The sequence below is a fragment of the Uloborus diversus genome, chromosome 3 (genome assembly GCF_026930045.1).
Source record: "Uloborus diversus isolate 005 chromosome 3, Udiv.v.3.1, whole genome shotgun sequence".
NCBI classification, from domain to species: Eukaryota; Metazoa; Arthropoda; class Arachnida; order Araneae; family Uloboridae; genus Uloborus; species Uloborus diversus.
The window spans coordinates 189309887-189329758 of record NC_072733.1 but is presented as its reverse complement, the minus strand read 5'-3'; the positions used below and the strand labels follow the sequence as shown (position 1 = coordinate 189329758).

General features: G+C 34.0%; 1 protein-coding gene across 1 annotated transcript in view; it reads left to right on the top strand.

Moving 5' to 3' along the window:
- LOC129219095 (delta(3,5)-Delta(2,4)-dienoyl-CoA isomerase, mitochondrial-like) overlaps positions 1-19872 on the top strand; it is a 52625-nt gene that overhangs the window by 18463 nt on the left and 14290 nt on the right. The window contains exons 2-3 of the mRNA XM_054853414.1: positions 13808-14018; positions 15155-15243. Coding sequence (XP_054709389.1) covers positions 13808-14018; positions 15155-15243 — 300 coding nt within the window. The remainder of the gene's footprint in view (positions 1-13807; positions 14019-15154; positions 15244-19872) is intronic.

Genomic DNA, 19872 nt, shown 5'->3' with positions numbered 1-19872 from the left:
ACATATGAGAAATTGAAAATGCATTTCATCAAGTTAAATATTGCAGTTCGTCCTAAACTCTCAGTTGACCTTGTAAGTTTTAGAAACCAGGATTTTTTAGTGTAGCCAGTTTTCCTTGAGGGGGGGGGGGACATAAAAATGTAAACTTTCGCCCAAGTCTTGACCAATGAGAAAAAAACTTTTTGAAAGAAAATCAAATCAAAAAAGTGTTCTTTGGAAAGGCATAAAATCAGATCTTATAAGTTTTTCAAGGTTGAAGGGCTATTGCCAAGAAAAAAAAAATATCTATTTTTTAATGCATCAGATTGAACAAAACTCATACTATTTGATTTTTACTGTTATTTTCAGTTCATATGAATTCTCTCTGACTATTTCATTTTTAAAAAAATATATATCAAAATGTTAACGAAATATTTAACTTTTGTCAAGTATTTTTATGTGTTAATTTTCACTTAAATCAAATCTTCAAAGCTTTACAGCATTTACTTAGTAGTTATATAAATTCAATAATTTACACTTCAATTGCAAAGCAGTATGTCATGAGTGGTTTCTTTGTTCATGAATGAACAACAAGTTTAAATCATCTGTTTTACTCGCTGCAATTTGCATTGGGTTGTTTATTCTTTTTTTTCTCTTCCATTAAAAAAAATATTTAAAAAATGTCATTAAAAAGAAATTTACACTGAACAGATGATTCCCTAACATTTTTCTAGACTAGCTTGATCTGACAGGTTAGAAAAGAATAATAGATAATGAGTCATGTATCAAGGGTGGATCCAGCTCCTGGTTTTGGAGGAGTTCATTATTGTAATAAGATGGGGGGGGGGGGGGGTCTAGGGCAAGTTTTTCGCAATATAAGTCTAAAAATTTAACTTTTGGCTAAATTTAGTCTCTCAAAGAATCATGATACCCCTCCCCCCTCTTGGATCCGCTTTTAGGCATATTCTCTCTCTTCATGCCAGTTTCTTACAGAACTCACTGTAAAAAAAAAAAAAAAAAAAATCCCATCTGTTAACTGGAATGTTCAAAACTGTATGCAGACTAGAAACTGATAACTTCCAATTGATTACTTCAATATTAACGCAAATTTCTTAAAATTATATTAAGAAGTTTGTATCTCACAGTTAACAGTTAAGGACAATCTCTTTGTTCTGTGCATTGAAAAAGAGTTGTACAAAAATTTTGACTCTCAAATTTTCCAAACTAAAGGGTAATAAAATGCTGAAGTAGAAGACTTTAAAATTGTGATTACAAAGCAAAAAATCAACCTAAAAGAATTTGGCTCAATTAAAACTTCGGTCCGCTCGATTCACTGAAATTGTTATTCTGAATCACATTTCTACAACTTTAATTAAAAATTCGCAGCATTAATTGCTCTTCCCCATTCCGATCTGGCCCAGTACCACGTAATATTTCACCTCTATATTAAGCAACCACAGCACTAAGTAATACTATAATGAGATTGATAAGTCTATTTGCAGTGTGTGGTAAGCAACAAGTGATTCTCAAGTATGAAAATACTGTAAATGAGTAAGAGCCGATTAAAAAGTTCTGTAACATTGATAAATATGTGCATTTAAAACTTCTTTAAAGGCACATACCTTAGTTGTGTAAGTTTCTTTACGACAATTATATCGTTGCATATTGCAACCTAGGCTTAAGTCAAGTAATGTTCCTTAAGGGGTTGTTCGCAAAAGAATTTTAACACTATGATATAAAAAATGATAATTGACGCAATTTTAGAAATATGTACTATCAGAGCTTTAATCAAAGTTATAAGAAGCAATTACTTACCCAACTTTGATTTCGCCCTAAGCCTAAGAAATTCTTTTGCTATTGAGCTCAATATGGATCAAGTCCCTAATAAGGCTCGTATATCTTTTCATATCTTACCTCCTGCCAGTATCAAAAATGTAAAATTAATAAATTTCCGTTCTGAGATAAATGCTCCTTTTTTTTCATAAGCGAATTACATATTTGAAAGCAACTTATTATAAGTATTTTTTTTTAATTTAAATAAAATTGAAATTGTTTGCAGCGGTTAGTTCTGGATAAAATGTAAAGCGATTAAACTTAATTAAATTAATCAATCCTTTTCCTTTGGAGATATGAATTTCGATTTTAATTATTAACTCTTTTTTTCTATGTTATGAAACATAAAAATTAAAATACCTTCAGAAAAATTTCAAGAATTCTTATCTTAAAATTCAACTGGATGTCAAGTATCGCGAATTAAATGATATTTTCAATAAATATTCATTTCCGTTTACATGTCCTTAATTTCGCTTCCGCCGATCACTGTTTGATGAATGTGGTAAAGTTTCGAAGAGGGAGGATTGCTATTCATTATCTGATAATTAGAGTAAGTATGTTTCGTTTTGCTTTTGTCTATCATGTGGTGTTTTTTTTTTTTTTCTTTCTTTCTTTTTTTGCAATGGAAAAGACCGGCTTTCTTGTAACTCACGCAAACAAAATTTTCTCTTGAGGTGGGGGTGGGGGACGAAGTCATAGGGGGGGGGGCGGTACAGTACAAATGCAGCAGCGTACCAAGTTTGCTATACAGCTTAAAACCCAGAATTCTGAGGAGGAGGTTAAAGCCTCTCGGATTGCGCCCCTGCCTTGGTACTCCGAATGTATGCAAACTGTATACAGTGGCTCTCTGAGGAGTCTTGAAATCTTCCCTTGGGCGTCAAGCAGCCCGCTATTTCAAAGTTTTCCGGGGGGGGGGGACAAAGGATATGAATTCAATGCATTTTATAGGGAAAAAACATCAAATTCCAAGCAAAAATTCATAATTACACTTGTTTTTAAAATTCAGGGGGATTTATTGACCCCCCCCCCTCTCTGATTGCCCAAATAACAGGCCTGGCGTCTGGAAATTTTGCAATTTACATTTGAAATTGTTTGAAACTTAATTAGTTATGGAACTTTTGAAATATTTAATCCAGTGACGTCTCCGCAGTTTAAATGCCGGCCGTTAAAGGGAGGGGGGGCGTCACCTTTAGGTTGTGGAGAGGGTAATTTCCGGGGGGGGGGGCGTTATTATTGTCTTTTTGGGTATTAAAAGGGGGTTTATGACGAAACTTTTTTGAAATCTATCTGAAAAACGCAGCCCTAGGCTGTCTTTAGTCATCTAGGGAGCGCGGGTATGACATGAACCCCGTCCTCTCTGTATAAGCGCCTGTATGAGTTTTATTTGTTTTTCTGTTTGCTCTGATTAGTCATGCATTTACTTACGGAAGTGCGCCGTGGGAAGGGGGGGGGAAAATCTTGGTTCCAAAATGGGCGCTTTACCTCAAAAAGGTTGGGGAACTGACACCGTATTTTATGCAGGGGGGGGGGAGAAGGAACACCTATTGGCCCCGAGATTTTTTAAATGAGGGGTGAAATATATGTAGAGACGTAGGGGTAAACAATATGAAGGGAACCCGTAAAAGTCCTTTAGGCCGGGCCTCAAAATTTCTGTGCACGCCCCTGATTATTTTTAGTTTACATAATTAGGCAGCTGTTATAATTTTTAAAGTTTAGCTCCCGACGGAAGGTCCCTGACCTCCTAAAAAAATGATGATCCGAATCATTATCAATGAATAATCAGAAGTAAGAAGTATTGAGATTTTCCATTTAGTATTTCTCTTCAAATTGACGCATTTTCTTTGTTTTGAAAATTTATCTTGTTTCGAATACGTCCCCGTTCCTCTTTAAACTCCGTGTTTGAGCACCCCCCCCCCCTCCTGATTTTCAAAATCCAGCGCCTTTGGTTCTGGCAAATAGAAAAATGTAAAATGAACACTACTCGTCCTTGAAGAAATCTTTTCCTCTTTCTCGGCTTCTCAGCGCCACATTTAACAATAGTTCATATTGACTTTAATGCGTCTCTTCCGTCTAGTATTTTCGGTTTCGAAATTATAAAACTAACTTAAGACAAACAAGCGATTTAGCTCATTAAAGCGAAAGAAGACTTTTTTATGTGTATAACTTAGGCGCTGTATATTAAATACATCAGGAGTGCCCACCTCATGGCGCAAACTGCGCGATTAAGATTTTTAGGGGGGGGGGGGCTTGAGGATTTTTTTTCCTTTTGGAGGGGCGTCTTCGCGATATTTAGGGGGTGTGCCCTTGCACTAGGGGGGGGGCACCTCTGTTGAATACAATGTAAATGCACAAATAAACGATTTCATAACATAGAAATCTATATTTAGATACTCATATTTCGAATAGGAGCTAGAACATACATGTCAAAAGAACAAATCAAAGTTATATATTAAATATTTTTTGTTAAAGTACTTATATAAAAATATTTGCCTTGCTTTATTTCTAGCGAAATCATCTTTTTTTTTTTTTTCTCTCATGTCATTGAGGTTTAAAAATTTCTGCTCTATATTTTAAATGGTCAAGCCTTTCTTTTCTCATTTTACTTCGTAAATATTTTTTCTCATACTTAATTTTGCTGTGTTCATTCCACAGTATTGGAGTGCACGTCTTTTTAACTAAAGGAATGTCCTAAGTGAATTAACTAAAGAAGTACGAGTGGACATTTTTTGTACTAGCATCCTTTACCGGTGTTTCAGATGTTTTTTTCACCCGGGGGAGGGGGCATGAGTATTCGGTTGCGTTAAAAGGCAGATACGTTTAAAAAAGTTTGATTCTTCGAAAAATTATGATATTAAAAAAATTTCGACTAACTTCCGCTATAAATTATTTTTATTGAGGGAAAAATATTAGAATAACGATACATTTTGAACTCTGAAGAAAACTTTATTTAAATTCATGAATGAAGAAGGCCGTGCATGGGGAGGAGGGGGACTGCAAGGACATTATTTCGGATCACAAATTTGAAAGGGACCGTGGCGAATCCAGACGGTCATTGGAGGAGGGGGGGGGGGAGGCGAATTGAAATAAAACAGAAAAAAAAGTTAAAGAAATAAAGCATGCGTCAGGGGCGGATTCAGAAAATTTTCAAGGGAGGTATTGATTGAGTTTTATTACTTTCTCTTTGCTACATATCCTAGTTTATATATGTTTATTTCGAATGTTTTAGTCCTCAATTCCGAGACAATTCGGAAGTTAAATGCGTGCCCCCTTCCTCTATTATCATCGACGGTCATCTAAAGTTTTTTGGAAATTTAATTTCAAAATATTTTCTGGGAATAAGTTCCGAACACCATTTCTTTCCTCAACGTCATCAAAGATGGACTGCAATTGTTTTTCTTTTTTCTTTTTTTTGGTGGTTGGGGCGGGGGGAGATCTTATTTCCGAAACATGTCCGGGGGGGTGGGTGTCTTTCCCTTCAAAAGCGGCATCGCATATCGTCTAAGATTCCGTTCTTTTAAGTTCAATATATACAAATTGGTGATGTAATGACCCTCCCTTGTATCCGCCTTTGGCATGCGTCTGTTTAATATGATTCGGAACTGATTACAACTAATGTTGCTCAAAAAAAAAAAAAAAAAAAAAAAAAATTACCCGCTCCCCTCCTCCTCTCCAGTCCTAAATCCGCCTATGGACGTCAAGGAAAGGTATGAGTTTCAGGAACTCTATCCGCAGTCACTTTTCGATATCGACACTCTAAAAACGCATTTTTAGACGATCGTCAAAGATACTATTGGATTGGGGGTTCGGGGGCTCTTCGCCGGAAATTTTCCGAAATTGCGGCTCTGAAAATGCAGTTCTAGGCGATCTTGGGGATGTGAAAGGAAGGAGAATTTTAAGCAAGGGTGTCCACTTGGGGGGGGGGGGGGCTTGGCGCAGACTGCGGCATTAAAATTTTTAGGGGTGGTGTTTTGAGGGGTATCTTTTTCATTTGGGGGGAAGCTCCTGCTTTTCGGGGGTCTCCGCAATGAAGGGGGTACGCCCTTGCCCTTAGGGGGGCACTTCTGGTTTTAAGAATGATCCCCCAGGGCCGTCATTTAGTAGGAGGGGGTCATGTTTTTACGTAAGTGGGCGTGGTTTTGGCTGTTGCCAAGAGTATTTGCGATGCTAAAATTTTGAAAGGCCGTTTCCGAAAATTTAAGGTTGACAGCACATTCTAAAACTGAAAAATGAGTTTTATTAATGATTTCAATGATTTTTGTATGCATATATATATTTAAAAAAGGTTTTACGGGGTGTTAGATACTTTTCGGCGAATTTTACTTCAGTCCACTATAATCCTTGGAGCTATTAAAATTATTGATTTAAATTAAAAGCGTCGTGGCGCTTAACTCGAAATTACGGTAGTGGAAAATTTACAGTTTGGCGGCTATCTGTGTGTTTGCGTACGTTTATCGACCGGTAGCTACCGATAGGTTGATCACATGACAAGTAATGACGTCAGCTCCAATGCTTTAGCTGTCATGTGATCAACCGACCGGTAACCACCGGTGGAGGTTGGCGAACGTAGCTGAGAGGGTTTCTGAGATTCTAAACCTGGGAGGCGCCTACCTAGGGGAAAAGAATTTCAAGCGGGTGTGAATATGTTCCAAGCCTAAAGTAAAACAGTAAAATTAACTATAGTTTACTCAATTCTGAGGTTACATATAAGTATTTTTGACATTATCACCGTTTTTGAAGTTTTTAGTTCAGTTTTTATCAATATACCTCTGCGGATCTGTATTTGAAGCATTAGCAAGCACAAAGTCAAAATATCGAGAAGTATAAACCTTAAAAGGAGGGGGGGGGGACCCGAGGAACCGCTTTTCACAAGTTAAAACCTAATATTCAAAACCTTTTCAAGCGCAAACGATGGTAATATTTCTGTTGATGTTGTGAAAATGACTTGTATAACATGCCACTTTAACTTAGGTTCTGACAGTTTCATGTGCTCTAATAAGAACGTATTCAAAATTAAGTTATGATTAGCAATATCAAGTTTTGTTTGAGAAATTATCTTGATTTTAGCTTCAGACATCTCAACTAGCATAAGTTTCAAATTTTTATTGTACTCTTGTATTGACAACATATATGGTGGTCTAAGGGGGGGGGGGAGGGCGTGAGCTCACTTCATTGTTCAAGGGATTCCCTGATCTAATAGATGTACAAGTAGTCAACAAAACAACTATAGCTTTTTGCAGGAATTTCAATGTTCTGGAATTTAAATTATTTTTTCTTGTATCTTCAAAACAGATATTAGGGGGGGGGGGGGTATAGTGTAGTGGTTAGGGGCCGTGGTCCTTGGAGCTGTTTTTTTTTTTCTTTCAAGATTGGGCTATATTACTTATTGGTGTTTAATATTACTGCTAAAATGTGGAATATGGCATCAAAAATCGGTCCCATTTCTATGAAATAAGATGAGAAAAGTTCAATTATATAAGTTTTTACTTTCCTGAAATAAATCAATCCACACTTTAAAAAATCATTTTTCAATCAATCACTAATTTTTAACTGTGAAAATTGAGGGGGCGAGGCCCCTTTCATCTTTGAAGTGAGGGGTTAGTTGCCCCCTTGCTCCTCTTCCCCCCATGAGCTGCTTATGTTTGGAGAGGACCGGCAAGTCTAGACAGCTTTGTCTCAGCTGGCTTCTGGTTACCTTAGATCTCTTTAGAGTCTACCATGATATTAGGACCTTATCTAGATGTACCAAGCATAGGCGGATTTAGGATTGAGTTCTTTGGGGGGCAGGATTATTTTTTAGCAACATTTTAAATTGCCCCCCCCCCCATGTTTTGGTCTGTTTTTCTGTGATGTATAAGGTCATGCTTTACTCTTTTTTGTGTCGTTTTCATTAATGTGTGTTTTCATGCTGTCCTTTTTGAATTGGCCTAAAGAGAGGTGACTGGGTATCAAGAGAGTGACGCAGGGCTCCCTTTTAAGTGGGATATAAAATATCTCCAATTTTAGGGGATTCGGGGGTTTCTCCCCCGGTTTTCAGTCCAAAAACGTGAATATAGGCATATTTTCAGCATCCCAGTGAAAGCTGTACTACTTGTATATATTTAATGTTTTTTTTTTCTTTTCTCACATCAGAAAAGGACAATCGCTTCTCTTCATTTTCATCGAACTATTCAAAAAAGAAAAAAAATAATAATTTTTTTGTTTTAAGATTTTGGAAGATGTGTTGTTACTATTTTAAGTCCTCCAAAAACTGGAGGGCATTGCCCCTATGCCCCCCCTCCTATAAATCCACAACATGCCCTTCTAAACTAGTCAAAAAATAATAATGATTTTTAAAAAATTTTTTGGAAGATGTGTTGTTACTACATAAAAAGTCCTTCCTAAACTGGAGGGGCATTGCCCCCCTCTGACCCCCCATAAATCCGCCCATGGTACCAAGTGCAATGAAAGCAAGTCTCCTGCGGAACGTTACTCTGTTTTGATACCTTGTCGCATGAGGACATATTGAACAAACCTAGTCTGGTTCTAGAGAGATTGGGGGCAAATAGATTCATGGACCTGATCTGTAATAAAATTTTTTTTTGACTGGAATTGTCTTCATGTGTTACTACATAGTTAAAATATTACCAGATAGGTGGCACTAAAAGCAGAGTAAATTGTTCTCCATTTAACTTTCCCCATGTTCCCCTCCTATTTAATTTCACTGCAGTTTCTTTAACTATGTGTTTTCTTCATTCACCATATTACAAATGGTTATATAATACTTATCTATATATTTTCACATTTTTTGAAACAATTTCCGGATTATTTTGAAGCTTTTCTGCAGCAGTTTGGTAGTTTTCATTCCACTTCTCATTATTTAAAATGTTTCTGTTTATAAGCTGCTCAATTGAATTGTTTTTCTTTTAATGGGCTTTCTCTGCTTACTATTCATTAGTATTTTATTTCTACTTTTCACAAGTGAATGAATAAGTAAAAACAATTTTCTCAATATTCTAAATTCATTTTTCAATTATTGTTTTGAATTTAAAAGGTTAAGCTACATAAATACTCTTTTTTGTTTTTGAAGATACCGTCCAATAAGTGAATTGGTACCAGCATAGGGTTTGATTGTGCTACATGACACATAAAATAGCAAGTTTTGAAATCTAATTTTCAACTAATGTGATGTCGCTGAGTAGTCTCCATTTCTACATTAAAAAATAAACCATAAAACAGAAACATGTTTTTCTTCTCATTTGGCACATTTTAAGCTTTGTTGAAAGGTTGCTGCAAGAGTCCTTTCAAGTTTTTACTACGGGAAAAATTGTGGTATTTAAAAAAAAAAAAAAACTAGCTTATTTCCCATGGCTTTAAATTTTGCTAGAAGGTTGCATCAGGCAGATTACAGTGTTGCAGTAATATGTTTTCTCTTGAATTAGGTGCAACAGTTGTTAGCCGTAGCAGCTAAAATTGAATTCTGCTGGCAGGTTGCCTAAGCAAAAAAATTTTTTAACGTTAATTTTTTAAGCTGAATTTTGGAAATATTGCAAAGTGGGCTAAAAAGTGGTTACGCGGTACACTAATAACATAAATTTGGGGCTTGAACAATTCCAAATGCTACTAACCAGAGGAAACTACCACATGAATAGTGTAATAATGAAAATAATTTAAATATGTAGCAATCAAAAAACATCTTTTGACTCAAAAATTATTTGCTCTTAGTCTCTGTTATCAAGATGTAAGGTCTTAAAAAAGTCTATTGAAACTTCAATTCGAAAAGAAAAGTGCAAACTTTTAAGATTTTATGAGAAATTAAATGTACAATGAGATTTCACCTTCTGCAAATGGCAGGACATCCATCTGCAAAGAGGGAATGATGTCTTCCATTACTCACCAAAACTCGCTAAATTTGGCCACTTTTCTTAAAATTTTGACAGACTGTTGGACCTCGTATTTCGATTACGGGGACATGAGCAAATTATTAATGTGTATGTGTCTCTTTACTACTTTTTATTATATACTTTTGATTGCTTCTTAGTTACATTTTTTCATTACAACACTAGCCTTTGGTTTCCTGATAAGTAGTGTTTGAAGAAGAGAATAAGCATCAGACTGAATAAAGATTACAATAAGCTTTATTTTCTAACAAAGATTTTATACATATATGCACTTCCTGATCTGATACATTAACATATAATATAATATAGTATAACTACTTGATTTATTGAATTCTAAGATGAAGAAGAAGCAGTATGAATCATTTTAGTTTTTTACTTTTAAAATTTAACTATAATGTTGCGACTTTTGAAAAATCACCCAATCAACAATTTTTTGTAATGTTAAGAAATAAAATTTAATTTCAAACAAAAACTTAACAAATAATATTAATTACGTAAAAATAGGAAGAAATAGAAACAACATTTATGCATAGAATTGGGTATAAAAATTGGCTGCTCAATGCAGGAGTAAGTAATGTCCATTTTTAATGAAAATAAGACATGGTATGAGTTTGACCAATGAACTTTCACATTTTCTATGCAAAAACAATCAAAGTGAATATTAATTCAAAAGCTTGTTTCCAAAATGCATTATGTTCAAATTTTCAAATATTCACTTTTTAATTGCAAAGGTAGTAACACACGTCTTACAATATATTTACATTAACTAGAAGTTTCAAACACAGATGATGAAATCTACTTTTTCTTTTTTCAGAAAATAATTAAATCACTAGTAAGTTTTGTACCAAGAAGGATAAGTCCAGTTTAACCAACTGTGCTGTGTTTAGAGAACACATGAAGCACACAGAAAACAAATTCTCCTGTGAGCCCCTTCTGGAAAAAAAAAATATATATATATATTTTATATATATATATATATATACACACACACATACAGTAGAACCTCTCAATAAGGGACACTAAGGGGACCTGACAACTTGTCCCTTAAATACAGGTATCCCTTCTTCTGAGGTATATGAAATGATGCATACTATTAACTCAGTATAATTTTGTAAAAAACCAAAGCTATTAACATTTAATATAAAATCCAAAAAATGATTTATGTATACTGAATAAAAATCAAAATTATTCATATTTCAAAATTTATTCTTTTAATAATTGAATTTTAATCAAAAATTTGGTAATGGTAAAGTTTTGTAGCATACATGAATTATTTTGAAGTAATTCCTTACATGGACTTGTTTGATTTCAGGCAATTTAAAATTCAGTACAGTATAAATTCCGATCAGTGTTCACATTTGAAGCTTTTTTACTCAAAAATATTCATGGTTCGTTGACTTTCCATTGGCTGTTAGCCTATTTGTATAAATTACTGAGAGGAAAAACATGTAATTAAATTTTAGCAAGAATTTTACAATACGTCATATTAGTACACGTTAATGCTAAAAATTTCACTAGTTGAATTTGAGATTCTTAAATACCTGTAAATTCAGTACTTTGTATACATTTTTACAGGGTAGTGACAGGAACTGTAAAAAAAAGTTCCCTGACTTTTCCCTGATTTACGTTATGACTGATTATGGTTTCCTTCCTTTGCCCTACCTGAAAACCATTGTATATTAAATAACATGCAGTGTTTGAAATGGTTTAAGGTGGTAATTAAAAATATATTTTGAAAAGAAGCTCTCTTTTTTAAGTAAAAATAGTATATTAAGTTATATATATATATATATATATATATATATATATATATATATATATATATATATATATATATATATATATATATATATATATATATATATATACAGGGTGTTCTGTTTAAACCTGCAAGACGTTTATTCTTTATTTTCACAACCGTTACTCCTAGATGTATACTTCCAATTGCAAAAATGTTCAAAATCAGATGTAGGGTTAAGATATTGAAAGTTTGAAGTAAAAATAAAAATAAGTCAAAAAATACAAAATTTAGCTTTTTTTACTGGTCCCAGGTCCCTTAACTTTTATATAGAGAAATAATCTCCATTGAAAAATAATTCCAACACAAAAAGTTTGAAATTAGTATGACCAATGTTCACCGAGATATGAAATGCAGCGTTTTGTGACTTTGACCACTTTTCACTCGCTGTCAACAACACTTTTTGGGGGGAAATATAGTGGTTAACAAGTGTTTAAAATGATATGTGTGAATAGAGCATTTTTTCTCAAATTGTTTGAGGTTTTGTAGTGTGTTTTGGCGTATCACGGCATAACATTTGCATTTATTTTTGTATAGCAGTGAAAATATTTAATACCTTGTTTTTCTTACTCTGACGACCTGTCATTCTTCTGAAAGGGTGATAAGTTCTAATCTCATCTTCTGTATGGTCCCTTAAAACTTTCAAATGGAGTATCCTCCTTCAGTTTTGATCACACAACTGTCAAGTTTTTTGTGTCAGTAATAGTTTTCAATGGAGATTTTTTCTCTAAATATTAGTTAGGGGACCTGAGGGCCATATAAAAAGTTAAATTTTGTATTTTTTGTCTTATTTTTATTTTCACTTTACTATCAATACCTAACTACGCATCTGATTTTGAACATTTTTGCAATTGGAAGTATACATCTAGGACTAACGGTTGCGAAAATAAAGGTTTTGCAGGTTAAAATGGAACACCCTGTATAATACAAGCAAAAGAAAGGGAAGAAAAGTGAGATGTTTTCAAATTACTTGAAGTTTTGGGAATTTACAAAGTGCACATGAATGGTTTTTCTTTTTAGATGCCAATATTGCAGTTGACACACCTAACTCGATTATTATTGAAACTGTTAGAGTTAGGTGTTTCTTTGAGCAATGGGAAAATAGGATTTGCCAGTGAAAATTTGTGGTAACTGTGTACCAAATTGAGTATCTAAGATATATACTATGTTTATATGAGGGAAAAAAAACTTGGATTAGTTCAATCATTTCATTTTGTCTTTGCTTCTGCCAAAAAGGAAGTAAGTAGTTTTGTTCCAAAAAAAGAGCTAAGTCATTTATTATTCTTTTTTATTTCAACATGACTAGCTGTCTGGATTTTTTTAACCACATAATTTAGTGTTATTATCATCTGTAGATTATGTAATGGGGAAAATTATCTTTTTCTTCAATTCAATAATTAATCTTGCATGAGAAGATTTTATTTTTTCAAGAATGAAGAGTTGATTTAATGTCATCTTGAAGTAAGCTCTTCAGTTGTCAATGTAAATTTTAATTTCAGAATGGACGTATTTTTGTATTATTGGCACTGAAGTTATACATCATAACAGGGGTGCCCACAGGGAGGGATTATGGCGCAAGTTGTGCCATCTAAAGTTTTGAGGGGGATTTTTTAATATATTTTATTTATTTATTTAATATTTTTTATTTATTAGTTTAAAATTATTTATTGATTTATTTCAAATTTAAATTATTTGTTTTATTTTATTTATATATTTTTTTCATTTATTTATTTAGTCTCTGTGTGTGATTGTATGTCATTGGCATAGCACAGAACTTTTTTTTAAGAATAATTTTAAAGAATAAATTAATTTAAAAAAAGAAAGCTAGAAAAATAAATCAGGAAAAGAGGGTTGAAAAAAAATGGGAGAGGGGGGGGGGGGGAGTTTGCGCCATTGAGCTTGGGGGATGGGCACCCCTGTATCATAAAGCTTGAAAACTCCATTCCCTCCAAACAGTAGATTTTGGTGCTGGTTTTTCTTGCATTGAGCCACAGAAAAAAAAAGTTTTTGAAGGAACAAAAAAATGTTACTATATGTGTTAAATTTCAATTAAAAAATGTAAAAATATAATAATGAATTTTTAATAAAGCCACTACCAGGTTACGAGACAGAGGAAATCATAGCAAAAGTTAATTTTTTGATTTGACTGTGTGAATTTTCCTTTTGGAAGGAAATAATGTTGAAACACTGTGTTACCTTTTTTTTCTTCATTGCCAAAATGTTTCCATTATTTAAATTTTTATACAGCATAATTTGATATTGCAATTTTATAATTTCGAATTGCACAATATAATATATATTTTTCATTTTGATCTTTTAGATCGTACTGCCTTAATCAACAACAAGCCTCCAACAACAGGGTTTGGTCAAAATTCTGCAAACCTGCTTCGCTTTTTGTCCTCTGATACAGCAGCATACACAGCAACGTATGATTTTGAAACACTTACTGTTACAGCACCAGACGACCATATTTTGCATGTTGAGTTAAACAGGCCAGAATGCTACAATGCTATGAATAAAATGTTTTGGAGGTTGGTATTGAATATTTTAATTTTTTTTTCAATTAATTCAGAAGAGAACTTGTAACATGATTGTTTTTTTGTGCAGTCAAGCTCATGTTTTATTATTAATTAAATGTTTTTATTGTTTTCAACTAGTTCGTTCTTTTTAAATTTCTTCACATCTTTTCGTATCTTAAATCAAGCTTGTTGTCGTTTCAAATAAAATGCAAAATATTAAATAATTTCAATTTTATTAGCAAATGTATACCATGCCTTGTAATGCTGAATTTGTTCAATTGTGGAACATACTGTTTTATAGAGCCTGCCTGAATTAGAGATTTTTGGACAGTAGGCCAGTGTATCTGTAAGAGCCCCTTTGAACAGCACTATCAAAGAAAGTACTGGGGGAGGGGGGGTTGCAACAGTATATAAATAATTTATGTTTTAATAAGTCTCATTTTTCCACTGCGAAATGCCATTGATTGATCTAATGGTTAAAATACAATAAAAGGTTTTAAAATAGACTTGTCCATAGTGCAAAATTACCTAGAGATTTGCCCATATACATATATACATTTTGTTTTTCTTTCTAATGGGGCTGCATTAGAGGCACTTCATTTTGCAGACCTAGTGCAATCCCCCGGCATAGCAACTACTCTTTCACGTGGCACCATTATCGGTGGAATGCCATTGCCACAAGAATTTTGATGCCCAGTTACTCCACTAGATGGAGGCTTTTGGTCTCTATTCGAGGCAAAACAGCACTAGGAATTTAATTTGGCCGAGAGATACTCTGTGCCAAACAAACATTCAAGGGATCTTTTACATGCCACATAATCGGAAGACATGGACGCTGTCAATTTTCTGCATCTTGAAAATCCATGTATATATGTACAGATACTGAGAAAAATTGAAATAAGAGCTGGGAAAAAATTATATGCACAAGACATATTATTTCTCAGAGTTTATAGGAAAACTAAATATAATAGTTCTTCTGAAAGATCCTTATTCCGAAAGAACTAGTCATCAAGGTAATTTATTAGTCACTTCAATGACCTGGCTCTTGCTATTAGTCTAACTGTATATCTATCTATATATATACACAGGTTTATAAGCATACACATATGTGCAGTTCATTCTTTGACTCAATTGTTTGTATTTTCCAGGGAAATGCTTGATTGTTTCCGAAAGATTCGTGATGACAGATATTGTAGAGCAGTTATTTTGTCAGGATCAGGACATCTTTTTTCTGCAGGTAAGGTTAAACTTTCAGTTTCAATTAATTAATGTTACAAAAATTATTCAAAAAAGTACAATTTTGGGTTTGATAGATAGAACTCTTATCTTTAAAAATACCATTTAAACTGTGAGACAAATTATTGAATTTTAGCTTTAGACTGATCTTTTTATTTTGGGTTAGTTAAAATATCTTAAAAGCAAAAAAAAAAAGTTTTTTGCTTTATATTTTACTTATGTGTGTGAAACTTGCCTTTCTTTTTTTTTTTTTTTTTTTTTGTTAAGTTTTGTATCATTTCATTTTTGTGTACAGAAAAAAAGCACTACTTTACAACAATCTGCAATTTAAATAACTACCTAGTTGAAACCCTGAATACTTTAGGGCATTTAAACTTTCCTGAGCGGGCAGTGGCGGATCCACAGGGGGGCGATTGGGGCGATCGCCCCCCCCCCCCAACAGACTTCGTGGTTTTTTTTTTTTACTATTAGGTTGCATACCAAAATAAATTGTTTTTGTTTGAACACTTTCTGAAGAATAATCTAATTTTTTTCAAATTCAAAATTTATACATTAAATTTTTTTTATTTATGCTCAAAATTTAAATGATAAATGTTAAAAATTGAAAGCGTATTTCCTTCTCAACGTTTGTTTTATATCGTTCGAAGGTGTAATCATTCCTGCATATTTATAACTGGTGCCATACATACGTTTTATTTTTGCTCCAGGGGGGGGGGGGTATTACATATTCCCTTAATTTGCGGTTTTTTAGTTGATTGATATGAAAATACGGTTTTTTTTTCTCCTTTATCTATTTGATAAATTTAATTATTTTATATATAAATGTGAGTTGATGAAGTCAGTAGCATTGCTACGGTGGCGCGGATGGGTTTGCCCCAGGTGGCACCCGAAATTGATCTTCAACTTTTTTTGAAAAATTTAAATGCTTCAATTCTAAAAAAAATTCCCCAACATTTCAATTTATATTAAAAATTATTTTGCAGGGCGGGGCTAAGCCGGGTGACACCCCCTAGAGTGTGACACTAAAATGAATATGAGAAATTTCGATGTTTCAATTCTGAATTTTATTTCCAACATGAAAAAAAAAAATTTTTCTATCAAACATATTGGTCTCACTAGAAGGGCATTTGAGGCGGCTGGTACTCATATGGAGTGGGGCGGGGGGGGGGGCGGAGACACCCAAAACGCATGTAAGAGTTCCTGAAAAATGTAAATACCAACAGAAATTCGCATATGTTTTATAATCTCTCAAATGCATTGGTATCAATACGAGGGAAACATTTATTTCGGATGATATCCCTCTCGGGGGGGGGACACAATTTCGTTTTGTTTATGAATATTGTATGAACTTCGTTTCTTTCATCAAACATTGAATAAGGTTTTTTTTCGCCTTCGGTTGATGGGGAGGGGTGAGGGGTGATAGCCCAGATTACCACCCCGGTTGACATCCAAGTTTGCTACGCCACTGATTAAGTGTAATTTAACAATGCTGTAACAGAATATGGTTTTTTAACAAATCAATTTTTTTTTTAATTGTTAAAAGATCTTTTCTGTCTCTTGTATTTCGCATTTCCTAGTAAAATCTTATTCAAACAAAAGTAAACTACACTTAAAACGTTTTATTTTGATCCTAAATTTATTTTAATACTGGTTAAATAGTGGAAAATTATGTTTTGTATAACGAAAATTAACCGCTTTATTTGCTTCTGGTTCTATCATAAAAGCAATTTTTGTTACAAGATTTATTTCGATATATCTTTATTTAAACTTTTGTTTCGCGTTTTTTACTGCCGCTATTTGTAGTTATAGTGAACTTTGGTAGTTGCTTGTTTTCATTTTTTCTGCAATCATTTGACATTATTTTTATTCAAAAATGTATTACCGAGGAGATTCATAGAAATGCCTCATAAATCCATGTCATATCGATCTCTGAAAATCCCACGTTACATTAGAATGGTATTTTTTTTCATTCCATAATAGGATGAGAGAAAATATATAAAAAATGGCGATATAAGGGAATGTATTTCCTTTATTTGTAAGACTCAATTTAAAAGCTCATGAATGATCTTCGCAACGAAATAGCTTTTGTGCGTCCGATACTTTTGAGCGCATGTGACAACGGATGGGATGGAATCATAGGCGGTTCGTGGGGGCAACTGCCCCTCCTTTTCAAAAACAAAGGGGCACTGCCCCTCCGTTTTTCTAACTTCAAAGTTATAGATCGACTGGAAAATGCTGGTGCTGATCGATTCACGTGTTTAAAGAAAGAAGAATTGACTTAATAAGGGTACTTTGAATGTTTGTCACGTTTTTTGATGAAGATTAAATTGGAGCTTTGAATCGAAAGAAGGAAGTCTACTGTTGATATTTGTCTCAAGATTTCAGGTCATGTCCCTAGGTTTTTTTTTTTTTTTTTTTTTTGAGACGATCATTTAACCAACAACAAAAATACCACAGCCCAATTTTATAAAATTTAAAATAAAATAATAAATAAATAAATAAGGGCGCTGCCCACATCCCCCCTCCCGTGACTTCTCTGACCCCCCCCCAAATTTTTTGTGGACCAATCGCCCATGGATAAAATGGCCCCCCCCAAAACAGGCCTCTGGATCCGCCACTATGAGCAGGATAGCTTTCTACAAAATACCACTGTTTTTAATGACTGCTGAGCAATCACAAATTGCTTTCCATTTCTTAAATATATATGTAATATTTCATGATGAGAGAGAGTAAGAGAGAGATCACACCTATGGATATAAGAGATTTAAAATGGTTTCAATGAAGTGCAACAGAATATCATGGTCACTCAGTTCTTGCAGCACCATTTATGCCATTCAAATTTTTACAAAGGGTGTTTTAAAAGGATAAAAGTATCATTATCAGGGGATAGCATTTCTGGGGGAGGGGGAGCACCCAGAGCTATTCCACCTGCACATTAGGATCTGGGATTTTCAAAATCTATTGGCTATCTCGAAAAGTAAAGCTTCTAGCAGTTGATTACCGGTAGTAATATTTCTTGCAGTAAGTATTCAGCAGGAATTCTAAGGGGGATGGGGAGTTGGAGGGCATCATCAGAACTTTTACAGGTGTTTAAAAACTATTTTAGTCTCCTTGGGGAATTTTTTGACTGTTCCATGAAATTTGGAGGGGGGGGGGGGAGCACCCATAGCTAAATCTGCACTTTAAGATCTGCAATAAGAGAAAAGCAATTGATCATCTTGATATACCAACAGTTTGTTCTAATAGCTGTGCAAGGGTGCCGATGAGAGGGAGTATGGGGGTAATGGCACCGACTACACCTTTGAAATTTTTAAAGGGAATCAAAGTGTTCCATTTTTAAAGTTGTTTCTCATTTTTGGGAATTTTGAAACATGGAAAGTTTTCTTTGCCTGGTCTGTGATCACTTTTGCATGCTGGTAACAAACAAGATATAGCTTTGGTGTGCCCATTAAAACCTTTTAAAGCTCTTTCATAAATTCTTCATGAAATGCAGTAAAACAGCAATTAAGCATAACTGAGTTATAACTAAATCCCGCATCTGCCATCGGACTTCCACTGCTTTGGCTTCAAGAATCAGGTGAGAAAACATACGCGTCACAGTACTCTTTCTAGGCACTGTAATCCTACTGAAAGTGACGTACCTTAGATCTGTAGATTAAAACTGCAACACCTAATGTAATTTTTAGTAATTGATATGAAGACTTGTAATATCCCTGTTCATTCTTTCCTCCATGGTTTATAACCTCGATCCAGGCGCCAAACTGTATCTAGGATGCCAAATTCGAATAAAACTAGATCTATTACGTCCACCAAGCAAGGAAAACCAATCAAAGTATTTATCACCCCCCATACCACACCACTGAATTTTAAGAGTGGGAGACCACGTACAATCAGTCTTATGCCAACAATAAGCTGTCATGGAGATTTGGAAGCGTTAAACAACAACTTGGTAAACTGCACTACCTGATACAACTTGATGAAGGGAGGGCAGATTATAAAAAGATACATCAACCAATTGAGAAAGTGCGAAGGTCCCAAAAGTAACATTTTCTCCAACGCAAGAAGTAATTTATCCAAGGAGTTCCAGCTCAAGTGGAAATTATTTTGACCCCTTGCCAACAGAAATTCGAATCTCGACAAAACCTCCTGACCAAGTTTCTAGTGATTCAAAACGTGCCAGAACTTTCCAAAATCTTCCTATTCGAAGATCAGGAAGAATACGTCAACCACCACGTTATCTTGCAGACTGTAATTTAAGCATGGGAGATTGTAATATCCCTGTTTATTCTTTCCTCTGTGGTTTATAATTTCGATCCAGGCGCCGAACGAATAAACCTCTAATGCCCTTAGTTCGAGGCTATCTTGTTGATTTCAATTTCGAGCGAACAGTTCTTATGATATTACTTTATGTGTACGTTAGTGTGATTGTGTTGTCCATTGTAAATAAATAACTATTTCTAAATAACTTCTCTTTACTCCTCACTATTAAAATACACTACAAGACTCAAAAATTTATGACAAGTTAATATTGAAATTGATATTTTATAGATTCTATTTGCATTCTAACACTTGTACTAAAACTTACTTTTATTTTATCTATGAGGATTTTGTGCTGATGAACCTAATAAAA